At 40.3% G+C, this 27,743-nt stretch overlaps 4 protein-coding genes across 5 annotated transcripts in view; 1 reads left to right on the top strand and 3 right to left on the bottom strand.

The window, feature by feature from the left end:
* The window catches only part of rhobtb3 (Rho related BTB domain containing 3), a 34,808-nt gene extending 28,936 nt beyond the window's left edge, over positions 1 to 5,872 (bottom strand). The window contains exons 1-3 of the mRNA XM_016672569.1: positions 4,815 to 5,872; positions 4,296 to 4,527; positions 2,415 to 2,607 (exon numbers count right to left, since the gene is read on the bottom strand). Coding sequence (XP_016528055.1) covers positions 2,415 to 2,607; positions 4,296 to 4,527; positions 4,815 to 4,816 — 427 coding nt within the window. The 5' untranslated portion in view covers positions 4,817 to 5,872. The remainder of the gene's footprint in view (positions 1 to 2,414; positions 2,608 to 4,295; positions 4,528 to 4,814) is intronic.
* A 1,747-nt stretch (positions 5,873 to 7,619) lies between these two features.
* On the bottom strand, positions 7,620 to 11,885 carry rfesd (Rieske (Fe-S) domain containing). The gene is made up of 4 exons (XM_007554283.2): positions 11,228 to 11,885; positions 9,419 to 9,588; positions 8,570 to 8,604; positions 7,620 to 8,318 (listed from the first exon to the last, which is right to left on the bottom strand). The coding sequence occupies exons 2-4, from the start codon at positions 9,570 to 9,572 to the stop codon at positions 8,004 to 8,006; spliced, it is 504 nt and encodes a 167-aa protein (XP_007554345.1). The 5' UTR covers positions 9,573 to 9,588; positions 11,228 to 11,885; the 3' UTR covers positions 7,620 to 8,003.
* A 968-nt stretch (positions 11,886 to 12,853) lies between these two features.
* nudt2 (nudix (nucleoside diphosphate linked moiety X)-type motif 2) lies at positions 12,854 to 14,651 on the top strand. The gene is made up of 2 exons (XM_007554282.2): positions 12,854 to 13,145; positions 13,230 to 14,651. Exons 1-2 carry the CDS (start codon positions 13,019 to 13,021, stop codon positions 13,544 to 13,546), a joined length of 444 nt encoding a protein of 147 aa, XP_007554344.1. The 5' UTR covers positions 12,854 to 13,018; the 3' UTR covers positions 13,547 to 14,651.
* A 3,758-nt stretch (positions 14,652 to 18,409) lies between these two features.
* ube2r2 (ubiquitin-conjugating enzyme E2R 2) lies at positions 18,410 to 27,499 on the bottom strand. Of its 2 annotated transcripts, XR_001662392.1 has the most exons (7): positions 26,881 to 27,499; positions 26,432 to 26,651; positions 23,355 to 23,441; positions 22,051 to 22,148; positions 21,418 to 21,552; positions 19,322 to 20,919; positions 18,410 to 19,069 (listed from the first exon to the last, which is right to left on the bottom strand). XR_001662392.1 is itself a non-coding variant. In XM_007554281.2 (6 exons), exons 2-6 carry the CDS (start codon positions 26,612 to 26,614, stop codon positions 20,634 to 20,636), a joined length of 789 nt encoding a protein of 262 aa, XP_007554343.1. In that variant the 5' UTR covers positions 26,615 to 26,651; positions 26,881 to 27,499; the 3' UTR covers positions 18,702 to 20,633. The 2 variants fall into 2 exon arrangements, 1 of the variants encoding a protein (XP_007554343.1); XM_007554281.2 differs by having other exon boundaries at positions 18,702 to 20,919.
* Between the last annotated feature and the right edge of the window lie 244 nt (positions 27,500 to 27,743).

Below are 27,743 nucleotides of genomic sequence, written 5' to 3'. Positions count from 1 at the left end.
TGTTTCATCATAAAAAATCCTCGTGAAACACACTGAAGTGTGCGCTTCTAACGTGGAAAAGAACATGAAAAAGCTTAAAGCGCCTCAATAGTTCAACAAAGCGCTGCACTAGGAGTAGTCAATTTATATATAGTTTGACATTTTGTACTGCCTGCAACAATAAACAATGAAAAAATATCAGGAGGGAAAAAAGTCACTATGATGCATAGGCCTAAGAAAAAAAAAAGAAAGAAAAAGAAAATAGGAAAATCAGAAAGAGCTCCATCACAACAGAGTGTTAAGACTTCATGTAAACAAACTGGTTGTTCAGGTTGCTTGATGTGGAACATCAAAAAGATCAAATCAGCAGAAGCTCCATGAACAACGACCACCTTTGCACTGTGGCGTGCCTAGACGGGAACCGCTTAGACAGAACAAGACAGAAAATGGGATGGAGTGTCCTGGAGAAGAAAACGACAGAAGCACACTGCACTAAAGGAGGAGAGAGCGAGACAGAATGAGCTGGACATACAGCCAGGGGGCGGAGCTTTTGATAAATCATTCTCCTAATAACCTAAAGGCATGACACAGAGATGGAGCTGGGTCGAGCGCGTGTGTGTGAGTGTGTGTGTCCACGAGTGAGGGGCAAGCGAGGTATGAGTGAATCTCTGACATGAAATGACTTGGCATATCAGTGTTACGAGTGTGTGTGTGTGTGTGTGCGTGTTAGAATGGAGGGGATAAATCTATATGTGGTTCTCTGTTCATTACCACCTAATAGACGCCTTAATGTAGGTGCAGCAGCTCTCTTTTGCCACAGCTGCACCTTAGGTGGTCTAGAGTCGAGCCGGGAGGGGGCGGGGGGGAACGCTCCGAGCTCAGCCTGTCATTCTCTGCAGTCTTGAGGGGATAGGGAGGAAACTCACAGCAGCCGCAAACAAAAACACCAAGGCTCCGGTTCAAAGCTGCCTCCTCTCCTCTGCCTCTTTCTCCAGCAGCTCTCTGACAGGAGCAGTTCTCTTGTCTTCGAGCAGACGAGCTAAAAATACAACCTGCTGTGTTTGATGCGCTTGTTTATGGGATCTGGATTCAACAGGGGGTCGGCGTGTCTGCGGGAAAAACCACACGCAGACCCGCAAAGGTGGCCGGAGTTCACTTCACGTTAATGCCTAATGTATCGAACGGCGTCCGGTCAGGCTGCAGCCAAGGGCTCTAATCTCCTTACTGTGACGAACACTTGGCTGTTGTTGCACTTTTGAGCTGTGAATATGTATTCTTGCCTTGCTTGCAAAACCTCTAAAAAAAAAAAAGAAAAAAAAAAGAAAGAAAGAAACCACAAACTGGATGTTTTGCTTTGAGACTTTCTTTTGGGGAGACATGTGAGCCAACTGCCTGAAGGCAACGGAGAGCAGGCTTAATCATGAGCATCCTCCTCGTTGCGGAGAGGACACGCTAGAGGACACAAGACTCAGACGGCGAGTGTATTCACCCGTCCAGAAAAGCCTGATATTGTCCTGAAAACAAAATCAAGCACTGAAGCAGAAGCAAGCTGACTCCAAAGTACTACGATGCCTTGTGAAAGTATTCATGTTACATCAAATGTTTCCCGTTCTGACGCGCTAAAATCTCCAAACTCAAACGCATTGTTTTTGAGTTTTGGTTGTGACTTTGACTGGGCCATTTTAACATGAACATGCTTTGATACAAACAAGGGATGCTTGTTACCCATTAATGAGTTAATCTAAAGTTCACTGAGCTCATCAATCGACTAACGACTGCTTGATAAGCGGCCAGTTTTCTCTTGTATGAAGAGTGTCGGCCGTCTTTACATAACATAAAGGGCTACATATTTTCATAATTTGCTGATTTTTTTTTTTTAAAGAAGCAAATTGATATATTTCAACAATTTTTTGAGTCAGCTGCACTGAGGTGAGGATTTCAGGAACTTGTCAAGTATATATCAAAAGACTGGACTCTGTTTCCTGTTCTGGTATGACCCCGCCATCTTTGTTTCTGTATCAACTGACTGCTTAAGGATGACCAGCAGCATCCTCTTCTGGATGGAGGTCAAACTGCCACACTGAAAGCAGGTCTGAGCTGACGTAATTAGTCAATTGATTGGAACTAATTTTAATCTAATAAACCATTAAATGACAATTACTCGTACGTCGAGTAATTACCTCTAATATAAACCATTCAATTGTTGCTCTTGCCGCATGTTTAAGGTTGTTTTCTTAAAGGTGAACCTCCACCCGAGTTTCAAGTGTTTATTAAGGCCCTGTGCAGCAACGCCAAATCACTGCGAGAGCAGGGGACTTTGTGTTTGGGTCCTCTCAAATTCCTCTGCAGCAGTGATGCATGCAATGATGGCAACAAATCTAAACTTGATCCTACCCGGACAAAAAGTACAGAACAAAGGCAACGCGCATGCTCACCATTCAGCCGTGCTCCAACAGCAACGAGTATGACCGGCACACCCCAGTGCCTCAGGAGAGGGCGTAGCCTCGGGGCGTAGCCGTTCCTGACCTGCTGGAAGGCGAGCTTGTCCGTGACGGCGTATTTAATGACGAGGATGTCAGCCTGCTCGAGAACTTTCCGCACGCTGGCCCAGTCGCTGTCCAACAAGTCCTGGACAGCCAGAGAAATGGACAACAAGGGTGAGAAGGAGGTTAAAAGCTGACACATTAAAAGCAGCAAAGAGTCATCTGTGTGTACTCAACAGCCAATATAACCTTTCCCCTCCAAAGTCTAAATGCCTCTGTGTGGTTAGCTCCTGGGACTTTACCCCCAAGGACCCGCATAAATCTAGCAGCTCTAAACCAACCTGATTCCACTTATTAAACAGGAGAAAACACACACACACAGAGAGAGAGAAAGCTGTGGCCCATTCGAATAGAATTTGGACAAAAGGACGCAGAAAATTAAACCGACACAATTACTCCTGATTTGGACTGACAGAATTACAATAGGACGTGTGCCGAGTCGCTACAAAACCACAACAGCAGAGCTTTCATTTCAAATTCATGTGCTACTTAGAACAAAAGGTCTTTCATCTGGGTTTTCTTGTGCATTGCATGTTAAAATAGCGTCCTCCAAGAATAGGAATGTTTTATAAAGCCTGCAATCAGTGTTAGGGAGGTCTGGGAATATGAAAATAATGTCCTGCATGTCTTCTGAGAAGCCTAAGAAGATTGAATGGTAGGCAAAACAGCATGTCAGCGAAGAGACACACGCACTATGTCATAAAGACAATAAATAGTGCGTGTGTCTTTATGACTATTTTACAGCATGTTTGGCATCGATAAACGTCCCGTCATCAATCAAGGCACATCCAGAAGCTAAAATAATGACTCAGGTGGGTCTGTTGCTCTGCAAAAATCAACACACTTGTTGACTTTTTCATGTGAAGAAGAAGAGAGGTTTTAAGAACTTTTCAGTCATATAGGATTTCATATTTAGCTCCACCGAGTCGACACTTTGCAGAACCACTTCTCACTGTTGCTGCACTGCAAGTCTTTCAGGGTATGTCATTGCCAGCTTTCCACATCTAGACGGTAAAATGTTTTCCTATTCTTCTTTGCAATATCTAAAGCTTAATCACAATTGACGGAGAAAGGCGGTGGAAAAATCAACTTTCAAGTCTAACCGGACTTTGACTGGACCAGCCAACGTCTCAAGTCTTTCGCAGCCTCTAACAGGTTATCTTCCAGTATTGCCTGATATTTAGCTCTATCCATCTTTCTATCCCGTAAACCAGTTTGCCTGAAACTCCTAAAGGAAATCACTCCCAACCCATTGATGAAACATGAAGCTGCCATGTTTCACCATGGGGATGGTGTGTGCAGAATCAGACTGATTAGCAGTTTTTGTTTTATGCAAAACAAAAACAAAAAAAAAGTTTTATTTTGGTATTTTGTGTCTGAGAATCTCAACTGATATGCTTTATGTTTTCTCTGCACTCTTCAGGGTTGGAGGCAAACTTCTAGCACCTTTTTGAATGTCAGGAGCCTGACTTTTCAGAATGCAAGACTAATAGTTGCCCCACCTGAGCAGTGGATCCCTGCAGCTCCAGGGAGCTGCAGGGACCCTTTGCAACCAGAGTTGCAAAGGGTCTATTAGCTCTCGTGTAAGTAGAAGGCAATGTCTTGGTAGGCTTGCATTTGAGTTGTACTCTTTCCATTTCAGAGCATTGCACTGTACAGAGCTCTCTGTGAGATGCTAAAAGCTTTGCACATTGTCCAAACTATAAGCAATTAAACGAATAAATAATCCAACAAGGAACTGATCACTATCTCTCTGCGTGGTTGTTTTCTTACCCAACTGGGGCAATCCCGAACCACCACCGTGACGTCTCCAAACACGCGTGAGGTGTACTCCATGAAGGCCGGGTTGTGCAGGCTGCCCTCCAGGTCGCAGGGTCCCACCAGCGCTCCGTGACCCAGGTAGCTCCACAGCAAGCCTCCCTGCAGCTGGCCCTGGCCCATGAGCTCCTCCCCGGGCCCGACTCCTCCGGGACACTCGCTGCCCAAAGCAACGATGTGGATGGACCTGCCAGGAAGATAGCTCCTGGGTAAGACTAAGTGGGAGCTTATTATTCATGTGTATCACGGAGACAGCGCATCACCTGTTATGTCACTGAAAATGACAGAGATGAAGCTCACCAAGGCCTTTCCTACACCTGAGAGGGCATGTGGTTCAGCGAATCAAAGAGTCGGACAACTGTTTTCAGTGCTCACCGTGCAGTGATGAATGGATTTAGAATAAACAAGGCATGCAAAACAGGGGCATCATTTCTCTGCGTGTGCCAATGAGTTGCAGCGTGCAGATGAACTTACATTGTGGCCACCGCGGCTGTGTTCCGATGCTCTACGCTATATGGTCACGGTGCGTTTCCACGCCAGTCTGCAGTCAGGCTCGCTTTTCCGCAATGAGCCGCCGATAATCCCTCTCTCATCGGTGGCTGGCCCCCCGGGAGCCCGGGCTGCTGCACGGGGGTTTAGCGCTCACTCGCATTTCCCCCCCGTCTCTTTAGTCATTCATAAAAGCGGAGCTCGGCACCGTCCCGAACCCACCGAGCGAGCGACCGCAGAGGCGCACCGGACAGCCCCCAGCCGGTGGAGCAGCGGAGTGGGTGAGAGCAGCAGCGCCCATGGGCGGCCAGACAAACAAGTTGCCGAGCAGATTTACGGCAGTGAGAGGGGCAGCTCCGCAGCGTGGTGTCCAGACATGTGAAGAATCCCCTCGGCGGCTAAAGCAAAAAGTCACAGACAGATGTTCAGAGAGACAGAGAGAGGGACGGAGAGAGGAGCAGCGGAGGGAACCGCGAGTGTTCGCGCCTGACTCAGCAACGCGCACGCGGACACATACGCTAAAGCGCGCGCCAATTCACACGAACACAACGAGGCTACCGACGTCCAGGACACAGTGCTGGTTTGCTGTAGTTTGTTCCATATGTTCTCTTTTTTTTTCTCTTAATGAAGGTGAGCTTTGTTTTCAGTGGACCAGTTGCTGCTGCCCTGCTTTTCTCCGTCTTCGCAGAGAATTAAACTTACTGACGTAGACACTGAAATGTTCAACTCTAGAGTTGGTCCTGATGAATAAAGAAAAACTTTGATTTGTAATCCGGCAACACCTTTAGCCCCCTATTAAACAGGAAGGCAGCAACGTTTTCAAGTTTTATTGTATTGAGAAAATGTCAACAAATCTAGAATTTCAAGCCAGTGTTCAATTGAAAAATATCTTCATGTTAATCTGAACACACAGATACATCTAATTAAAACCCCAACATTCCCAGAAACCTGAATAGTATGTCCATGTGCTGTACGGTATACAGCTAAAGTCTAGGTTATTCTTACCACAGGAAATTTTGGAATAATATGATTATGGAAAAGGAGCACCCGTTTTGAAAAACTGCATTATTAACATTATTAACATTTTAATTTTAAAAAAAAATTCTTGGTTAACATTTTCTTATTGATCAATGGAAAAAGCTTCTGGTTTACACTAAAACCTACTTGTCTCCATTGATATTTTGATGACTTGTCTTTGCTGATGAATTTCACATCTTTCATGTCAGAAGGCCTCTTTGCCATTACCCTAATCTTCAACCACTTTCACAGATTCTCCATCAGATTCAAGTTAGGACTCTAGTTAGACCACTTTTTAAAAAAAATAATAGCATTTCCTGTTAAACTAAATAATCTGGTAAAATTAAAAGGCTACTTTAATCTGCCAAGGATGTGAATAATATTTGGCTTAATGGTTAGCACTTAGCTTTTCTTTTCTTTTTTTTTTAGAAAGGTGACATTTTTTGTGTGTGTTTGTTGTGGAATATTTGTGGTGCTGTGGCTACCACTTTTACTTTGCAGCAAGAAGATCCTGGGTTTGACTTGTCCTCTTCTTGGTGCACCTATAGTTTTAATCTGTGAATTGCAAATGGAATGTTGATGCATATAGACCTGAAAATGTTGCAGGAAACCCTTTAATCAACAACTATGGTGTGAAAATAAATAACCGCCTGTACTATCTAATCTATTTTTTCTTTTTACTTGTCAATCAAATATTAAATTAAGCTCCTTGTTTTCAAGGCTGTTTTGTTGTGGGGGTCTATAACAGGAGATAAATTAGATCCGGCCATCTCTGTTGGATAAACTCGAGGTCTTCTACTGCTGTTTTGTAGAGGTAGACAAGCCTGAGGACATATGCATTTTTAATCAGAGCATCTTGTTTAATTCACAGCCGTGTAATGTGATCAAGCTTTAGATTTTAAATTCCCTGCAAACCATGCCGCTCCCAGGCCGCTGCCGTCCCTCAGGTTCCCCCCCGCTTAGCAGTTTTCTCACACACTTGGCTCTTTATCTTGACAAACAACTCTCAGCTGGCCCATTAGAAATGACCTTCAGCAGATAGTAGCTCCAGGTTTGTGTCAGTTTGACAGCATAATAATATGTTAATATTTAATCCATCGCAACTTTGCAGCCCTATTTTACTTATCAATCGTATCGTGAAGTGTCAATAGAACAGAAAAAGCCTGTGGAGCAGTGGAAGTTGGCTGTGAGACAGTAACAGAGATCGTGTTTGACTCTCACAGTTGTCTTCAAAGCCACGTCGTTCTGCATTGTGTGTACAGTAAGCTGTTAAGTAATGCATTTTTTTTTTACCAAAAAAAAAAAAAAAAAAAAACAGTACACTACCCTGGCGTTAATTACAGTCACGAAGGTTGAAAGGATATTTCCCGTTGTCCAGGACACAGTACAGTCACTTGTAAAAATATTCAATATTCTGAAAAATTAAAACCATAAACATCAATGTATTTCAAGGGGAATTTTATGTGATAAAACAGCACAAAATTAACCTTTATTGTGAAGAGGAAGAACAATGATCTATGATATTTAAAACTTCTTACGAATAAAAATCTGAAAAGTGTGCCTTGACCCTTAACTCTGTGCCAAAATGGAAAGAATAATGCAGAACTGCTCTGCAACACGGTCCTGAGAAGCTTGAGGAACCCACAGATGTATGGGAGAATATTAGTGTTGCAAACACTGTGGCCATTAGCAAAAATATCCAGTAAAACTTGTTGCTACTTTGTGGTTTTATAGTGAAAAAAATGAAAGCAAAAATAATTCAAGAAGCAAGAGTATGATTGAAAGGCATGGCACAACATAAGGCAATTAATTCCACAAAATGTTTTGTTTTGTGTCACCTACTACGTTAATAATTAAAAAAACCAGCCACTTTTGTTGCATGATGTTTTTATTTTTTTATGTAAATGACTCTCCACTTCAGGACTGTATTGATCACTATAGAGCTTTTTATCACATCGATCCAGCTGCATAATTCATGAGGGAGAGATGGAGCCGAAGAGAGTATGGCAACATGCGGCTACCAAGTGGGACCAAAATGATTAATTTATTAAATATATATCATTTAAACTTCTACGCTAAAGCAGGTCATGTCTCGGCTTGTATCAGTGAACATCCTTGCAAAAGTCACAGTTCATTCTGAGATCAGCGGAAGAAACTTCAGTCATCCTCCTCGTCATCTTTCATCACAGGCATGTCCCCGTCAGATTCCTTGGCCTTGGCTCTTTCCACCTTGCCTTTCTCTCCCTGGTAGTAGTCCGAATCGACCTTGTTTGGGATCATGACGAGCTTGACGAAGATTTCCCCGTTTTGCTCCGTGACCGTGTGGACCCTCTGCTTTATCCCCTTGGAGTACCACCTGAACACCGGCGGCTTCTCCTGGGGGTTCCTGCCCCTGTACAGGCCCTCCCCCTCGGCCAGAGTGATCTTGTACTTGTGCTTTGGACAAATTATGCACAGCTTGCCGTTGATCTCCTGTGTGTAAAGCGTGTTTGTTTGGAAACAAAGCAGGTGGGTGATATGTTAATGCAATGCAAATTTGACATGGTAATTACAGTAATTCTCCGTGTCTCGACCCAGCAGGAGGTGGTAGGTGATTAAGGTACAAATGGATTAACATGTGAGAGCGAGCGCAGGGTGAAAATAAAAGACTTAAAGTTCAGTGCTCCCTCCTGACCTACGCAACGTTATAGGCTAATCTGACATGAAGTCAAAGGGAAACTCACCTCTATGTCTCCATTCTCCAATGTTCCTCCGGCATCTGTACGAAGAACACAAGTTTTCCTGTTTTTTTAACTGCAGACAAACAAGACGGCTGTATCTGTCTACATGAGTTGAGAGCTGATGTCCCCCACACACAGATAAATGCAGAGTTTTATACACTGTTCTGCAAAAAGGAATCCTGTAATGCAACATCAACCCAGTTTCCTGAAAATTTACTTATTGTTTAATGTAAATTATTAAGACTGTAGGGACTTGAAAATGTGTTTCAACACATTGAAAAACATCAAATCTTAAAGCTATGACTCTGGAGGGTCAGTGGTGGCCCCAGGAAATTTTCATAAGTGTGAAATGAAAAATTCAGTGAAAAATTCAGTCGGGAACAGCAAAAAAAATAAATAAAAATTGTAAAAAGTAAATACAATTCATTTTTAATTTTATTTATTTATATATTAGTATTTGTTGTATTTACTTATTAATTTATTTACTTATTAATTTATCCCAGTATTGAAGTACTGAAGAAGATAACTCTGTATGGCTTCCTTTGACATGAACATGATTCTCTGTGGAGGCCTGTAGGGTGCCACAATAGTAACTATTATTAGCATCTATAAGTCACAACAACATTAATAATGAGAGATTTTCTGGAAAATTGGATTCTTATTTGCTTTAACCGATCCAGTAGTGACAATCTTCTATCACAGGCTGCGTCTCACAACAGATTGTTCTGCTCATTAAAGTCTGATGCCTGGTAATGAAATCCTCTCATACGCAATAAACTTATCTGCGACATAATGTTGAAATTGGGGGCAAATAAAAATGTTTTGAATCGCCACCAGAAACATCCTACTCACGGTAACAGTAGCAGTCCATAGCATAGAAGACTCCCTGATGGTAGATAATCAGAACGTCTCGACCCTCCAAAGTCCGGAAAGAGCGTTTTGCCTTAATCAGCTCATCCTTCTTGCCGACGAAGTGAAGTCTTCCAGGCTCCTCTTTCTCCTCCATGGCTCTCTGCGTGAGTCTGGTTCAAGATGCAACAAAGTTTTTCTCTGATGTGTGTTAATTTGAGAACTTTCACTACATCCTGAGGTTTTTTTTTTTTCTTCTTCTTCTTTTAATAAATTGTCAAAGGGATTATTGTGTTGGCACCTCACGTCTCAGTTGTCAGCTTAGATTAAGTCCACAACACCTCCAGAACATTTAAGCGAGAACATCCTTGGCACCGATCAACTCTTCTCCCCGCACTTTAAAACCATTAATCCCTAATATCTGCCTTGTCATCGCTTACTAAACATCCGCTAGACGTCTTTGTCAGAAATAGCAAGAGAAAGCTTAAAAAAATAAAAAAAATAAAAAAAAACAGGTCCTGATGCGAAACCGCATTAAATAAACAACCTACATAAAAATGGGATCTATGAAACGGCAAATCCAACTATATTTTGCCAATATCACTGCCTCCAGAGGGTACAGTGCTACATCATGAACACGTGCAACCCCCCAAAGAGGCAGCATGTATCAGAAATGTTAGATAAAATCTGCTCCATGTACAGAAAAGTGGGATAATGAGCTCTGCTGTATCACAGGCTGAAAAAGCTCTTTATTAGCATCAGAAGTAGCATCTCTTCAAGCCCCTGGCCAAAATAAAAAAGATAAATTTAAAGATAATTTTATTTATATAGCACATTTTCAGCAACCAGGCAATACAAAGGGCTTTGAAGAGGAAGAATGTACAAAAAAAGAAACTGTAATACAATAATAATACAGAATAACACCGAAATGTGTTATGAAACACTCCAAAGATGAACGTATAGGTTTTGCTTCACATTTGTATAGCAAGATCCCAAAGTCTGCTGGAGGAAGGAATAGACCCAGAACCCAAATTACTTGATGTCCAGTGTGAATTTTCCAAAGTTAGTGATGATTTAAGACAAACATGTCATCTTCTGCTGTGGCTGGGCCTCCTAAAAATCTGTAGAGAATCTATGACGTCTTCTCAAGTGAGAGACGAGAAACATCTGAGCCGACGGGTCAGAAGTCAAAGTTAAAAGCGACCCTAACTTACTCAAAGAGCCAAAGCGGCGCTGATGAATTAACTCAGGCAAAAGATGATTGGACATTTGCACAGTGGATAGATGTGCTTTTCAGCAGGTCCACATTTCTATTACTGCTCAAAAAAATAAAGGGAACATTTCACTTTAATTTTGTGTGTGGCTCCAAATCCAGGCCTCCATTGGTTAATAAATTTGATTTCCATGGATGATTTTTGTGTGATTTTGTTGTCAGCACATTCAACTTTGTACAGAACAAAGTATTCAATGAGAATATTTCATTCATTCAGATCTAGGATGTGTTATTTGAGTGTTCCCTTTATTTTTTTGAGCAGTGTATATTACAAGTATCATTTTAACTGAAAACTGTAAATTTTCACAAACCGTAAGCCACAATCATCAAGCTTAACACAAGCAAACTCTCTAAATACGTCGAACACATACCAAAACCAACAGCGCACACAAGTTCCCATCCTTGAATTGACTCGCTAAGCTTAACGAACTTTTCAATGTCGCTTTGATTTATAGAGACGTAAACATGACAAACAAAAAATCTGTTTTTTTTTTTTTTTTTAATGACAAAAGGCGGTTTAGCTCTCACTCTGACTTTACCTTGAAACCCAGCAGCTGTGACTCCTTCTTCAAAATGAAGGACTGCTCTGCTGACAGCTCAGGGGTGAAGGGAGGGCTCGTTTCTATTATCTTCTCACACAGGCTGCCTTCAGTTGGTCCAGCCTCCTCTGGGTCTGTTCCTTATCTAACCAGCCTCAGACATGAAGCACACTCTATTAATTCTGATGACATCTGAGGGTCTTAGCCTTCTGCCTCTCCCACACAGGCTGTTTGATCGTGCAGAAATGGTTCTTCTTAATTATTTAGCCCATTGGTTTTATATTTATTACAGAGAATTATCAGCCGCTTCACGAGACACTCGTAGACACGCTGAGCACGGACAAGAAATAGGATAAAATACTACAACAGAATGTAAAATCGTGAAATGTTTTAAGCTCTTTCGAAACGCCGTGCTTTGAGAAGTGATTTGAATGTGGGTGGTTCTTTGCGGTCTGTGATTGTTTGTGAAAGAGCGATCCAGAAGGAGAGCTTAGCATTGCTAAGTCATCTTCCTCTCCAGGTTCTGAAGTTGAACCTGACTGGTGGCAGCTGTAGGGCGTTGGCGTCTGAGGACATGGAAGATAGGCCTGAGATAGGAGGGATGGTGCTGTTTGACAGCTGTGCAGGCTCTAAAAACTGGAAACCATTCTTAAAGATACTATCCAGGGGTGTGTATATTTTCACAAACAAGTGGAGACTGACAAAAAGACATAAGGTGGTTAATTTCCACACACACAAAAATCATACATTAAAATGTGGATTTAAAGAAAAAAAAACACTGCAATTGTGAGTATTTGACTTGGTGACATCACAATGGGGACAAAAATCAAGCAGCTCACATAGCAACAGTAAAAATGACGATATCAACTTTCTTAGCTGCAAGTATGAGAAGATATAACAACATTCTGTGAAACCTTTTTTGAAAAGGTTTTACCGTTTATGTTAGTAGAGACTAAGTCACACTGAGGGTGTGAGAAAGCAGTAGCCCTGAAATTGATTTTACTATTTTTTTTTAACAAAGACAAAATGATTATGAAGTTAACATTTAAACCTGCGATTGATTTCTACGGTCACCATGCTAGAACAACAATCTTTGTCTTAACAGCTGCCAACATTCTCCATTCTCAAGTCCAGCATGTTCCATGACAGATGTTTACGCTGATAGAGAATGATCAGTTAATAAAAACACTGATCAGATTATACCAAACTTGCTCTGTTGTATCTTTTTGAGCTTAAATTATACTAAAACCTGGAGGAAAGATGTAGTGTTTAAGTGTCTTTGTATGGTGTTTGTTGATGTATTTTATTTTGATGTTATTCTTTTTTTGATTGTTTTTTTCTTTTTAACTTATTAATTTTAGGTTATTCAGCCAGTTGTTCAAAATGTTCAATAATACACAATGTCCCTCTTCAGCAAAAAAAAAAAATAATTTTTTCATTTGTTTCTTTTTTCTCTCTCCCTCTATGCTTTTTATTTAGCCTCATATAGTACCTTTTCATAGTCAGGAAATGTATTTAGACATTTTAGTTATTAATATTAACAGGTGAGGTGAGAAACGGCCGAACTGTTTTTACACTACATCCAATACAGTGCAAACCTTGAGTACTCCGAGCCACCACACAGCGGAACAAATGTGTCTGTCTTGAACTGCAGTCGGACGAATTTTCTTGATGCGCAGCAGGCTCACTGGAGCTCTCAATGAAAATATCTCTGAAAACAAAACAGTAAGGCGTCTACTTTATCATTCCCAGCAGTTTTTGTGGATGAAACTTTCTAAAACATAAGAGAAGATGGCTTTGCGAGCTTGTGGGTTTATAGTGTTTCGTCGCCTCGCCGGCCTCAACCCCCCTCCGGGGAATATCGAGTATCTCCTCTTGCAGACTTCCTATGGGGAGCACCACTGGACCCCACCCAAAGGTCTGCACAAAGCCTCGTCTGTCATTTTTACAATAAAATACCACGTTGTGTGTTTTTATTTCATCTTACGTGTGGTACTCCCAGGTCACGTTGACCCAGGTGAGGATGACCTCACCACGGCTTTAAGGGAGACCAAGGAGGAAGCAGGGTTGGGGGCGGAGCATCTGAAGGTTATAGACGGCTTCGTGCAGGAGCTGCGCTACGAGGTTCGCGGCAGACCCAAAGAGGTGCTGTACTGGCTGGCCGAGCTGAGAAGCCCGGAGGCGGCGGTGACGCTGTCCGACGAGCACCAGGACTACCGCTGGGCCCAGCTGGAGGAGGCCTGCAGGCTGGCGGGGTACAAAGACTTGCAGGAGACACTGAGGGCCGCTCAGAGACACTTGGAGGCTCAGCGGGACTAACACTGAGGAAAGATCATTCAGATAAAGTTTTTTTTTTTCTTTCTCAGGGTTTAAGTTAAATATTCGTCTCCGTTTGTATCTATAGATTCTGCTCTTTAATCTACTGAGAAGTGAAAAAGAAATGGATAAATATAAAATGCAGTTTTCAAATGATGATTTCATTTATCTTTCAACAAAACGAACATTTCAAATGACCTGAAATGAGTTTTTAACATTAACTTTTCTTTCTTTTAATAGTAAGTGAAGCTATCATAAAAAATTGTTTTTATGTTTACTGTTACAATCATCTCCTAATAATCTGGAACAAAAACTTATATGACCTGTAAAAGGCAGCGACTTCTTACGCTAAATCTGGGCTGCCTTGGAGACACGTTTATGTGTATGTGATAACATACTTTATGTACAGGTACTTCATTGGTTTTAGTCACATGAAGATCTTTAAATAAAAACATTTTGATGTAAAAAAAAAAAAAAATCAAAAACACATCGTGTAGGAAGAAGAAACTCAATACAGCCGGACTTTTAAGAAGAAAAAAAAACGCCTTTTGCTCACCTTTGTTAATTATAACACTTCACGGTTAATATTAGAGGCGCCACGGCTCTTCATCTGACTCCATTGTCAGTTGTAAACATTTGATTGTACCACAAGGGGGAGACAAACACAACGCCACGAAGCTTAAAGAATATTTCACCTTCTTGACAGCTTGACAAAGTTGATGCTGCACAGAAGATAAGCATGCAGCTTCATTACTATGAACATACAACATGTAAGAAATAGTGGCCTTATTGAAAGCAAGCGTGTTTTTATTTCACATAGGTGTTTGATCTCATCCAAAAACAATTATTTATTTTTTTTGGTGTAATGAGAAGGAAAATATTCTCAAGATGCAACTGATGAGGATAGCCATAACCCGAATGACTGAAAATCCACACTAAAAATGAGTGGGGGAAAAAAAAAACCAACAACATTGGGATAGCATTGAACCTGTTTGCCAATTTTGTTATGAAACTGGGTTGTGTAAGCTAGGTCATCAATATATTTCTATGTGTGTTTTCTGTATTGGAATCGGTGTGCCAGCTTTAAATACAGGTTCCTACAAGTTTGTTTTTGAGTGAATTTTCAAGCGTTTTCTCCCGCATATTTGATCATATTCTGATATTTTTGGGACAGAAGGTTTTCCTCACTTATTTTTATAATCCTGTTCTAAAAAAGTGGTGAAACCACAGCATACTGATGTGGTAAAAGCATCTGGACAAACTTAGATCAGTTCCTCTTCAAAATGTGGAGTATTTAAAGAACTCTGGAGAAATATGTGTTCAGTTAAAAAACAATTTAAATCAGGTTTTATCATGTGGGATCGCTTTATTCATTTTGCAAAATGTTTGGCTTTTAAATCAGGCAAAGTTTAGGAACAACAGATCTAATCATAAGCTTTTATTTCAGTATATTCTTATTTTTAAAAGCATTAGGTTACATGCGGGGAAAACGCCTAATTTTAACATTTTTGCATATGTTAAACAAATTAATGAGAAACACACAACAGTGCAAACTGCAACGTTACAGTTAATGTACAAAAATGACAGAAGATCCAATTTGACTTCAGTATTATAATCAAACTAGATTTTCCATAGAAATTTGTTCCATTTAAAATCTTTCAGCTTTTTGTCTGGATATATTCATTTTAATACTTTTTTTTTCAATAAGTATCTTCAGCTTTACATTAAAAAAAGGACAGAATTTATTCTCCTAATGTTACCAAACCAGCGAATACAGGAAATGTTCACTGTAGGCTTAACTAGTTTACTATCCATTGCTTAGAAATATTTAAGTTAACAAACTCAGAGCTCTTCTGATTTGCAATGGCACAGTTTTATCTGCATCCTTTTACTTCCACCATGTAATTACACAAAAGTTAAACTGAAATTAAACACTAATTTGCCACTTAATGTGGCATTTTGACTTCTATCATTTTGAAATAAAAGCAACTGATTCAAAAATCTAAAAAATAAATAAATAAAAAAGTAGGTAAGTGAGCATATCATTTCCCTGTAATAAAATCAGCAGTAAAACGATTAGAGGATTAAATCACACAGACAGTTTGTACCCAGGAACATCACTCAGGCTGAACGGCTCAGATAAAAAGTTTTCTATTTAATAGCTTTTGGGATACTTTTGTTTAAAACTATTCCTGATTATAGGTCAGTAAAAACTGGAACTGGAGGAATAATGCTTTGTTCTTCCCCGCTAATTGAAAACTAACGATAAAAAGAATAGCACTTTATTTTACAGACACGTTTTGTCTGTAAAATAAAAGTCACATGAAGAATTTTGTGAAGTGAAAATTGATTTCTTAACTGACACATTTTCTTCTTTGAATGTTCTTTAGCTGATGGACAGCATGAAATAAAAGCTGTAAAAATTATTGAACCCTTGTGTGCTTTGGAGCCATAAATCAACCATAGAAGCCAAAAAATTACAAACGTAGCAGAAAGAAGCGACAGCCACTGATCAAAGACCAACTTTTATTTATTTCTTAATGACTTTACAACTCGAACACAATAATTTTACTCTTGCATACTTTTTCAACTTTAGCCTGAAGACCTACTTTCTTTAAATGTTTCATGTTTGATGATATTTAGGCTCAGTGAGGGATAGCAAAATCATTTTACAATCAAACCCAACACTGAAGGGGGTCTGCAAAAATGGAAACCTCATGTATAAAATTTGCACCCTTGCAATAGAAGAAAAAAATCTAATAAAATCAAACATGGATCAGTATCAACAGGATGGACATTGTGGATGGGTCTGTCTTTCACTGTGGAGTTTTTGGAGGGGATTTGTTTACTCTAAAAAAAAAAAAAGACATACACACATTAAATTAAAAGATTTCAGATTTTGTGTGGGGCTGTGTAGGGAATTTGGAGTTGTTTTTTAAATAATAGCTCTTGCCTTCCTCCATTCTACCTTATAAAAACCAAGGCCGACATTTAGTTTATAACTGGGTGATGCTGTCGCTCCTACCAGGCCTCAATCACAGATCTGAAGCTTTGCCAGGAACTGACACTTGACTCTTAAGCAGATGTGGAAATTTATTTCACATCCTTGAGAAAACCGATGCAGCTCTTTGGTACATGTGGTAAATATACGAGCTACCTCACGAAGTTAGCTAGCTTAGCACAAGCGGGAATCAGGGGAACAATTAGCCTAATTCTGTCGGAGGTCATGTCTCCTGCTCGGTGTGTAGTCCCGCACAGAAACCGAGTCCAAGTAAAAGCACAAGCTGTGTTTTTATTTACCCAAAGGTACTCATTAGTACCCCTTGTTACTACTGGACAGAGCCAGGCTTGTTTTTTTTTTTGTTTTCTTTAAACGCTAAATAAGCTAACCCGCAACCAGCTACAGCTAAATACACGGGGTTTCCCCCATTCTCTTTGCTATGGTTACTTGGATTTAGGTTAGTTTGGACGCTAGAAGTTGATTATTCATTATTTTATCACTTCTTGGACTTCACTAGTGTGTTTTTCAGTGGATTGAGGGGATTTTCCAGGAAGTGGTAACTTTAATCCTAGGTACATTCAGCTGTACTTTTTAGCAGCAAAGAAGTGTCACTTTTTCTATTAAATGAGCACATTTTCATGTTGCAAAGAGGCAACAGGAAAGCCCTGGAAAGTTCTGTGGGTTTGTAAAGGTTGTGGATCATAATGCAGGAACGTCTAGCTTCTAGGTTTTATACAATTAATATCAGACCTGGAAATCCACAGTTGTTTTCCTTTTTTTAAAAAAAATTTTAATTCAAACTCAGCAGGAAAACCTCAGAATCACTGATAAGTCAAAACATTTCAACCCTTCACTCCACACTGAATGTGATAGAGACACAGTCTAATGAATGAACAATAGTAATTTTTCATTTTTTGTTGGATTCAAAGCTACGATCTCTGTCGATGAATTTGCAGCACGTTTTCCCGTTTTTTTTGGTAAATGCATGTTACTTTTAATTTTTCACTGAAATTTACATTTGAGTGGATGTTATATCTCCGAGTTTAGAAAATGCATTAAGATTAAGAACATTTTCAGACCTCAGTCAAATTAACCTAGAGCGGTGCACTGTTGTTGAGTTTAATAAGAATAAATAAATAAACTAAGCTATATGCTATGATGCATAACTAGGGATGATAGTGGAATATCTTATTTTTTATGTTGGACTCAAAACTACAACTGACATCATAATACCTGCACAGTTTTGTTTCTTTTTTATGTTATAGTTTGCTGAGGGAAAAAAAACAAAACAAAAAACGTGGAATCTGTCAAAATTTGAATTAGCAGAGCGGTCCTCACAGAACTCCAGAAGTTATTAAGCCTTATTGTTCCATCTGTATCTATAACGCTTAGAAATAAAATAAAAATTGGGATTTGGCAGGTCTGAACAAAAAGAAAACTAGAAATTAGTTTTGTCCAGCGAAAACCTGACAGCTGCATCTCTTAACTCTATAGTGGAGATGATAGGACCCAGCAGCCCAATTAAAGCCACTTAAAATCACTCCTTAAACGTAAAAGTAATCAATTACTGCCTAAAAAAGGGGTTCAAAGCTATAATATTATGGATTTCATAATATTATAGCTGATCTGTGCACATCACATGTTGAACAATTCGTCTTGGAGATATGCAAGGTTTTTAGATCGTTAACAGAGGTTTATGTTTGTGCATGACTGGGGTTGGGAGTGGGAGGTGGGTGGGCAAAAGTAGGCAATATTTAGTGACAACCAGAAATCTGTGGGCATCTTACCGAATCATGTTGAAGGTCCATTTCCAGAGTCTTCCTCACTTTCTGTGGCCCCCCAAAGAACAGGACCAGGAGAAAAAGCTTTCACTCCTTCAGCTTCACATTAAAATCCAATGGGTATCCTATAAGTGTAGTGAAAAAAAAAAAAAACAAAAAAAAAACATGTAAATCCTCAGCATGCTTTTCAGATGAGACTTCATGTGGGGGTTTGTTTTTGTCCGTGGCGTAAAAATCCATCCGTTTGAAATGAGCGCTCAAACGGGACGAGAGACTCTCAGAGCGCAAAGATTGTGTGAGATTCATGTGTTTTACGTCAGTCACTTTGTGCTGTTCAGCGTGTTCAAAAAGCTTAATACTAAGAAGGTCTGTTGTTTTTTTTTAATCCCTCAAAATCTCCAGCCGATTCAGGCTGGCAGAAAAGCAGGAAATAAAAGACGAGTCCTCTCTCTCGAGCTGGAAGTTTCATTCATCGCTCAGGTGACGAGAGTCTGACTGTAATCCAATGGAGGGACGTTTGGGTGGAGATAAAAAACTTGACATCATAAAGAACAAACAAAAATAAAATGCTAAAAGTAAATCCTCTCACACATACACACACACACACACACACACACAAACAGGTAACAGGCAATCAGTGTCCTATTTAAATGATTTTTTTTTTCTGTTCTTTTAACAGAAATACATTTTCAATTCTAATGAAGTAGCATCAAAGCACAAGTTTGAGTCACACAGCAACCTTTTCTTTTTTTTGTTTGACTTATCAACTGCATCTCAGTGTCTGGCTTGTCTAAAGGACAAGTCCCTATAGAGTAATTCTGATTCTGATGAAGCGAGAAGAAAACTCAAGACAAAGCACCGAGAAATGGACCGAATGCGACATTCGGAGGTGTGTGAACGCTCACATCATGCGGATCGGAGGCTGAGAGCGATGTGGTCTCGGAATAAGCAAGAAAGGGACGTAGAGATGAGTCGTTTGGTTCCGAGGATCGTCACTGACCGTCATTTCTTTCTGAGGCCCTGAAGCTCGAATGGCTGAGATATTACAGAAAAATTGAGTGACAGTACCTTGCAAGAAGTTTTCACCACCCTTGAACCTCTTCTTTTTTTTTTTTTAACACTTTGTGTCCATAAAATACACACGTTCAAATGGCTGCAGTGTGGTATCGGCCAAGACACTGGAAGACAATCAAGTGAAAGTCAAACGGAGAACTTCGAGAGACAGAGTCGTCAAGCTGACAAGAGGACAAGCTGCCCAGCTCATTGATCGCCTAATGAGCCAAAGGGCCAAGTGTCCCCCCCTCACCAGACTGTCTGAGACGCAGCATGAAATACAAGAGGCAAGTCAGAGAACACATCGTCTCAATTAGGTAAATGGGGAAAACAGCTGCAAGAAAACACACCACGGATCCAATCTCTCTCAACTCCAGGCAGATAATGCAACTTATCGTCATTCCTCAGCGCCGACAGCCTGTTGAGCTCAAAAGAACCCGCTTTGTTTCATTTTTTTAATGAGTACATTTCCACTAATGAAGAACTCGTATACTAAAATAAGCCTATTCATTAGGTTTTCAACAATAGTGGCATTGTCAAGACAAAGATCGCACAAAGTTTCTTCTGTCATTCAAACCTGGGCCAGTCAGACTCCAGATGGCGTCCATGAAGGACACTGAACTGTGCCAACACTGAAGGCACAAAGCAAGGATGGAGAGTAATCACATTTTCATGAGTGTAGTAAAAATACGAGAGGAACTGGTACAGCATGGAAATTAAATTAGATTGGAGATGTAAATATTCGTGAGGAGGGTCGTCTAGTTTGACGTTTGCATGCGGAGATGGAGGATGAAAAATGACTGAATGCTTTATAAATCTAAAATATGAGTTTTAGTAATATTTTGAAGAATCTCCTAGACTGGGCTGGAATAATTTCTTTACTCAAACTTTGCTAAACATTAGACAGAGTGCAAAGTGTTGTTAAGGCAAACGGTGAGAACACCAAACTCTGACTTTAAGTGGAAATAGTGCCAACAAACATCTGTTGCAAAATTGTTGTTTCTTCTTTTTTTTTGACAGCGTGTGAAAACAGTGACTCAATCAAACTTGTATCAGTTTAACAAATGATTAAACGTTTTGGCAGTAGACTTTTGACCCCACTGTTTGTGCAAACACATGCACGCACACACACACACACACACACACACACACACACACAACAACACTCCATACTCCATACTCCATACTCCATACTCCGAAAAATGAAAGACGACCGCGGGACTAAATTTTCAGGGAGGATTTATCGTCCAGATCATCATGAGTCTTCGTTGCCAGAGTCGTCCTGGTTGTCGTAGCGCCTGGTGGACGTCCCACAGTCCTCCAGGCAGCTGATGGCCCCGGCCTCCCCCACGGACTCCATCTCGCTCTCGTCTTCGTCCTCGTCCTCCTCCTCCATGTCGTCGTCGTAGAGGTCGTCGTAGAGCAGGTCGGAGCTGCTGTCCTGAGAGGGGACCCGGGTCTGAACGCAGTACTCGGCCAGCGTGGTCGGCACCTTCACGCCGTCCCGCTCAGCCTCCGCCGCCGTTGACAACACCTGCTTCCTGCAGGCAAGATGGCGGGAGGAGTGGGAGAAAACAACTAAGAGTTTGAAAAAACGTTGAGCTTAGTGTTGGCCTTTAAAATACAGGTTTAAACTGCATCTCACTGAAACAAGACATCACTAAATATGGCAGACTTCAAAAATGTTTCCTTCTGGAAACAGAGAAACGTGACAAGAAGGTGAAACGCTGCATATCGTTTAATTTAGTAAGACTACTTTGGAGATGAAGACATGATCTTTCAACCAGTCGCATTTCAGGAATGATTTAAATCTGGTTGGTCCAGCACAGGTGACGGATGTGAATGGAGACTATTTCTTTATCAGGGTAAAATTACTACCAACATAATTTTCTTACTGTTAAGCACAACACAAAGTATTTGACCACTCTGTGTGTGATGAATCTAAATGGCACCTGAGATCAATGTTTGGAAGTGAATGGCTAAAGTAAATTAACTCCATGCAGCAGAGGCACCCGTTGACAGCCACCGCAGTGCGTTACCTTATAATCTCTGCATACTCTTTATCTTTGCCTTTGCTGTCCCTCCATTTGCGAAACATGACCGAGGCGTCTACATTGGCTGGCGAGAAGGTGTTGGGCTCGTTGAGCAGAGAGATCACACTGAGCAGGATCGTCCTGACGGCAGAGAGAGCACAGCAACACGCACACACAGTCAGGCATCGGATTGCATCGGCACGGTCAGACACATTATGCTCATCCTGCGTCCCTCATGTGGCTCAATTACACGCTACCTCCACTCTGCTCGAGTTCCCAAACACGGACTCAGCAGTTTTCCCTCTGTGATGTGAATCCTGCTGACGTGCTAAATTTAGCAGTTATTCAACAAAGCTGCTCTATCAGTGTGTCTCCCCCCTCCCACACCCCCTGCTTATTTTTTTTTAAATTTTTTTAAGAACGAAGCCTTGTGTTTTCTAAATTAGCATCAAACTGTAATAAAATGCATGAGAGATTGAAGAGACAAATGGGGCCCTCTGTTTCATTTTTGCTCTTTAGAAGATGAACAAAATAAACAGTCACTCCTTCAGGATTTTTTTGTTTTGTTTTTAGCCTGCTTTCAAGAGTCATCCAAGACAACAAAAAATCACCAGACGTCGCGTGTTGCAGAGGGAATACCTGACGTTCTGGGTGGGGTTCCACCTCTCAGACGGCAGCTCCCCGCTCTGGGGGTCGTCGACCGGAGGGTGCAAAATGGAGATGCACACATCTCCGTTCTGGGGAAACAACAAATGGCACACACATAAGAAATGCTAAAAAAAAATAAAAAAATCAAGAAGAGATTCTACTGACATCTGTCATTATAATATGACAGATATTGTTCCACTGTCTTTGCCTTCCTCCTAATCCCTCATGAGCTCATGGCGGTGTTGATGCTCGACACAAAAATGGCACGAAAGTCACATTTGTGTGCTTATTTTTGATTCAATGAACAGGCTGTTTGAGTTCAAATACAAGTCTTAATCTTTTACCTTCTATTTTTTTTTCTCTCTCTCTCTCTCTCTCTTGCTCCTGTTTCTTCTTTTGCATTTTGAAGCTCAACTTACAACCTGTTTGAGTTACGTGATTATTGGATTTTCATTGCAGCACAGTTTACTTTTCCTAAGTCCTTAGTAAATTCGAGTGAGGCTGCGGGACTATCCTCATGGTGTTTTCCGACAAGATGAATGAGGTGTGCTTAGGAAAAAAGAAAGAAGGTTTTATTTTACTCTCTTTTTACGATAAAAAAAAAATTAAATCTGCGTTGTAAGGGCCGATCACAACACTCATTTTACTGACGCACAGCTGTGGTTTAGTGTTTCAGCCTGGCTGTGTGATGGTCTTCTGTAGGGCACAGTTTTTTCATCTGCTATGTTTCTCAGAAAGGAATATAAACTTCCATTGAACATAATGCACCAAACAATGTGTAAGAATGTGACGTAGAACAAAACCAAAGTAGCAATATTTGAACAGTCTTTCACACTAAACCTATTTCTGTCCTAGATCGTTGCAAAGTTTACATGCACCTTTTGTGGAGCAAGATAACAAAATCTCATCAATTTGAGTCTTTAAGCACTTAGCATGAGCCTCGTTTTTGTTGCAAATGACAACTGTGAGATTTAATAAATCTTTGTTTTTTTGATGGCTTATGTCACGAATTTGGAGCCCAAAAAGGAAATAAGACATAAATGCAACCGTCTTATTTATCCCATCTGAAATCTGTTTGAGGAGAATCAGTAAGAAATAATAAAAAATTAAAAAGAATCAAATGTTATTAACCAAAACTCTCTTATTACCTAACGCATGCGTAGGTTGTCACTAAAACGTGCTTTAACCACCGTAAACCTCATTAAGTAAACAACAACTTCAGTGCAACAGAAACTCTAAAAGCCATATGACCAACAAAAGTGGGCATTACATCCAGATCAGCCGAAAGCTCTCACCTCGTAAATATTTGGGTGCCACATCTTGGTGAGGAAGCGAAACGTAGGAGGGGAGTATGGGTAGTCAACTGGGAACTTGATGTGAGCCTGGAAGAATAAACAGAGAGAGAGTTAATGTAGTTTATGTACTTTTGAGCCTTTGCTGGGCCTCAGCTGTACAGCGTCAAATGACAGGTGACTTTAACCTTAAAGTAAATGCAGCGGAGTCAAAAAAAAAATATATATATATTTTATTGGTAAAGGGAACACAAGTAACTGCTTTATTCTACAGCATGAAAAATGTGCTGGCTGCTTTAAGCAAGACCTTAATACAGCTGAATTGTGACAATTCAGCAAACTGTTCACTTTGCAAGTTGAACCAAAATGGTTCATTACAAAATGGTAATTTTTGAGTAAAATCTTATACTTTAAATGTTGACTTGGAGCAAACGTCATACAATAAATCCCTTTTTCTTCCCGTTTCCATCAACTCTGACCAGCTTCTCTGTCCCTGCCGTAGAAAAACATCCCCGCGGGACGGTACTGCCACTACCGTGCTTAACTTTGAGGATGATGTGCAGTGTTAGTTTTGCTCTTCAATAGTGACATTCTTTAGTGCTGTAATAAACCTGCTGTTTACTAAATAAGTAATCTCAAAGTTAATTTGTTACATGTTTTTTTTTTTTTATTTAGGGGTATCAGAGTAAAGCGCTTTTCAGAATTTGTAAAAAAAACTAATTTTAAAAAACTCATATTGCTTTTCTTCATCTGAACGGTTATGCACTTCCTCGTCCTAGTTTATCACAAAAAATGCCAAAAACGTACATAGGTGTGTCGGCAAAATGTAGAAAAGTTCAAGGGTTATGAATAGTTTTGCTGTCTGGTTCAGTTTTTTTTTTCTCAGTTTATCATTGTCCAGTTATTAAGTGTTAAGCATGGGAGCCTGGGTGTGCACCCAGCAGCCTCAAATTAGCTGCATGTCAGTCAGATAAGACTATCGTCAGTCCACAGCTAATCACTGAACTGCACCACCACAGCCACGTTGTAGCATGAACATAAATATCGCCATAGATTGGCAGGAGTTTTACACATAGTTATGTTTTTTTTATTTGCTCAAAAACATAAGACAAGCACAAAACATTAAAATAAAAAAACAAATTTTTATCTTATTTTATAACAACTGTCTGAATGTCCTTCTTACAACCCCATGTATTTGTACTAAGTACATATTTGACAAAATACTTGTGTCAGTTAAATGAAGATGTCAATTAAAAAATAAATAAATAAAATAAATATGCAGGTAGGATCAGTGTTTCCTAACCTTGATCTTGGGGGTACATTGCCCTGCATGTTTTAGATGTTTCCCTGTTCCAGCACATTACCTCAACAGCCTGTCATCACATTCTGCAGAGACACGTTAGTCATGTTTCAATTTAAGAGATCAGGAAATACCAGGTCAGGTAAATCAGGAACTCTGAATCACATTTATTTACCTCAAACAGTAAAAGAATTACACCTTTGTTGACAGGTGAATGGCTTGCCATTTCCTTTTCTAAGGTTCCACATATTTTTATGTGTGAAGGGGTCATCCAACCACAAAAGATGTAAACAGAGCTGAGCAAGTGGCCTGCATCAACAAACATCAAGGTTTAATCTAGTTATGGTCAGAAAATCCCTAAGATTTTCCATCATATCGTTCCTACGCTTACACATCCATAAATTAGATTCCAGACAAAGAGCTTGAGTGCCCCGAGTTCAAGCATTAAATTAAATCAAGTTATACATTTTCAATTCATATCAAAAACACCTTACTGATCCCAAAGGAAAACCAATTTAAATTTGTTTAAACTCTTTGTTTAAACAAAGATTAATCTGTGCCGGAAAATGTTAAAATTGAGGTATTTTGACTCGAGGTTATTGATATTTGCTATTATAGAACATTACACTGATTCAAGCCATGAAAACTCTAAATAGCAAGTAAATATATTTGCTAGCCTAACAAACAGTGCTTCTACTTACTGAGATATTTACTTTCAACCACAGCATCCATCTTTAGCATCTATAAATCTGGATCCTCAGCCTTTTTCTAATGCTTCTCTTATTTTTATCAGCAAGTGAGATACGCATGAGGATGAGGAAGTATTGTACGAAGTTTAAAAAAGACAGGGCAAAAAAAAAAACCCAACTAATTATTTGACCTATTTTGTACACCCGTTGTAAGCTCCAGCTACACCTGTGTGAACACAACCACACACAAACCCGTGTCTGACCTGCATCTTCTGTCTTTCATGTCTTTTTTTTTTTTTTTGAGAAAAAGACAGATGGGCAATCTAATCTAGCCCTTCTCTCCTACTCGTTCTCTGTGCTGAAGTGCCATTTATAGCGGTCACCAAGCTAAAAATAGCTTTCTGAATTACAACCACCGTACAGTGATGAGGAGTGGAGACTGAGAATGGAGCCAGAATTAATGACTGAAAAAAAAAAAAAATCGACTTGCAGAAGAGGTCAGAAGAAGCATGAAGATGTGAATTATACTTTTTAGATCTCTAGGATGGTGGGACTCTTTGGGTTTGAACAAATAAATTTAAATGGTCATTGCAAAATTAACTTGGATTAGATGGACGAATGTATTTTAAGAGCCTTGCATTCGCGCTCAGCATGCAAATGTGTTTTATTGCCATCAAGATGCTAAGCTCAAAGTTTTAAGGACATCGAGATGATAGAAGAGAAAAAGAAAAGCAAAGAAACTGAGGTCTAACGTAACCATTATCTTCTTTAACCTAAAAGTCATTTTAGGTAATCATGCAAAACTTTTCATATTTCTGAATACATATTTTGGACAATTTGAGAAATACTTGCAATTATGTTTTTGTTAAACATTGGAAGGGCAATATTGTTTGCGATAAACCAAACTTTTCCTCTTTTCACTTTTATCATCAAGATGTTCCCAACGCTTCTGTGCCCTTCAGCATGATAATATGGTAACAATATGGCATCATTACCATTACATAGTAATATCACAACCTTGCAAATGCTGCATGCAAGCAGCTCTTTGCGATAATGAATGCAAAGTGACCATTTGTGCAGATTTCTCCCACCTTGAAGTAGCCTCCTTCATACAGAGTATTGGGCGGTCCGAAGATGGCCACTTCCCAGTTGTAGAGATCAGACTCCTCTACCAGGGTGATGCGGAAGCCCTCCACCGGCTGCTCCTGCAGGGACTTCAGCTCCATCATCAGGGCCTTCTGAGAACTAGGGGTTGCCTGGTGGGCCATGTTCATTCCACTTGTGACACCCAGGGGCCACAGATCAGCAAACCTAGAGAGGAGACAGAGAGATCATGAGACGGACGGTTCTATTTGAAGGTAACAAACTGAGTCAACAGCTTGGAGTCTGTCTTTTTTTAACTTGGTGTAAACAGACAAACCAAAATGCTACATCAAGAATTAAAATACAAACATGCTATGTGGCCTGTCAAGCTAGGTTTCTTCTGAGGCCCTTAAAGGTAGAAAACTGCAAAGTTTTAAAAAAAACAAAAAGTGTTTACCTCTGCCTCCTTGAACTATACGTTTTCGTTTGCTCCCAGCTGAAACCTGAAAGGTGAACTCATTGGCCGGCCATGCTAACGTCGCTGTGTGTGGACAACAGTAAGTGGAGCAGTGGATTTCCTCCTAAAGCCTGTGGCTGCTCCTCGTGTTTTCCAAATTCTTTTGTGTTGCCAGTGTTGACAGTTGACATGAAGAAGCAAGTCTCAGTGGAAGTCACCGTCTCCTGCGGATCATTCCCGGGCTCAAAACCGGGGTTTGGCTGTCCCTGCCATCTCCCCGAGCTACTGGTTCGGTTCGAACAGGCTCTCAACTGACCCCTGCTTGTTTATGTTTGTTTATCTCCGCTCCAGCAGTCTCAACTTCTCCACACGTCAGCTATAAACCCCCACCGAGCAACTTCGCAAAACGGAGCGGGTTTTCTGCCGTCTGTCGTCCCCTCCGGCACGGCGGTGAGATAAAAACACGCAGGAACTCGAGCCTGTGGTCAGAGAAAGGACAGCAAGTAGGAGAATTTTTTTTTACACTCGCGAATTACACTGGCTTTTATCGATTTTTATTTTCCTCCCATCGATGCTTCCGGCTATCATTGCGCGTGTCTGCAGAACGTAATGCGCGTACACAGTGACGTGCGCGCACCCAAAGTAGAAAAAAAAACACCTTGTTCCAAATTTCATCAACAGTTTCAGAAAGCACTTATTTTTTGTATAATAATAATAATAATAATAATAATAAGAAGAAGAAGAAGAAGAAGAAGAAGAAGATTTATCGTCATAAAACTGAAAACAAGAGTTGACAATTTTTTAATCATAAAGCTGTTTTTTATCTTTAAACTAGGTTGTATTTATTTTTGAAAAACATGTTT

The sequence above is a fragment of the Poecilia formosa genome, unplaced genomic scaffold (genome assembly GCF_000485575.1).
Source record: "Poecilia formosa unplaced genomic scaffold, Poecilia_formosa-5.1.2 Scaffold62, whole genome shotgun sequence".
NCBI lineage: Eukaryota > Metazoa > Chordata > Actinopteri > Cyprinodontiformes > Poeciliidae > Poecilia > Poecilia formosa.
The sequence above is the reverse complement of the archived record's forward strand: the minus strand, read 5'-3'. Positions and strand labels throughout refer to the sequence as shown.

Excerpts from the sequence above, each read along its gene's own strand:
- rfesd (XM_007554283.2), bottom strand. The coding sequence starts at position 9,572 with ATGGAGGAGAAAGAGGAGCCTGGAAGACTTCACTTCGTCGGCAAGAAG. Across the intron at positions 8,605-9,418 it reads TATGGACTGCTACTGTTACC|ATGCCGGAGGAACATTGGAG; the intron begins GTGAGTAGGATG and ends TTCTTCGTACAG. Across the intron at positions 8,319-8,569 it reads TGGAGAATGGAGACATAGAG|GAGATCAACGGCAAGCTGTG; the intron begins GTGAGTTTCCCT and ends CTTTACACACAG.
- nudt2 (XM_007554282.2), top strand. The coding sequence starts at position 13,019 with ATGGCTTTGCGAGCTTGTGGGTTTATAGTGTTTCGTCGCCTCGCCGGC. Across the intron at positions 13,146-13,229 it reads CCACTGGACCCCACCCAAAG|GTCACGTTGACCCAGGTGAG; the intron begins GTCTGCACAAAG and ends TGGTACTCCCAG.
- ube2r2 (XM_007554281.2), bottom strand. The coding sequence starts at position 26,614 with ATGAACATGGCCCACCAGGCAACCCCTAGTTCTCAGAAGGCCCTGATG. Across the intron at positions 23,442-26,431 it reads ATGAAGGAGGCTACTTCAAG|GCTCACATCAAGTTCCCAGT; the intron begins GTGGGAGAAATC and ends TTATTCTTCCAG. Across the intron at positions 20,920-21,417 it reads GAGTATGCAGAGATTATAAG|GAAGCAGGTGTTGTCAACGG; the intron begins GTAACGCACTGC and ends TCTTGCCTGCAG.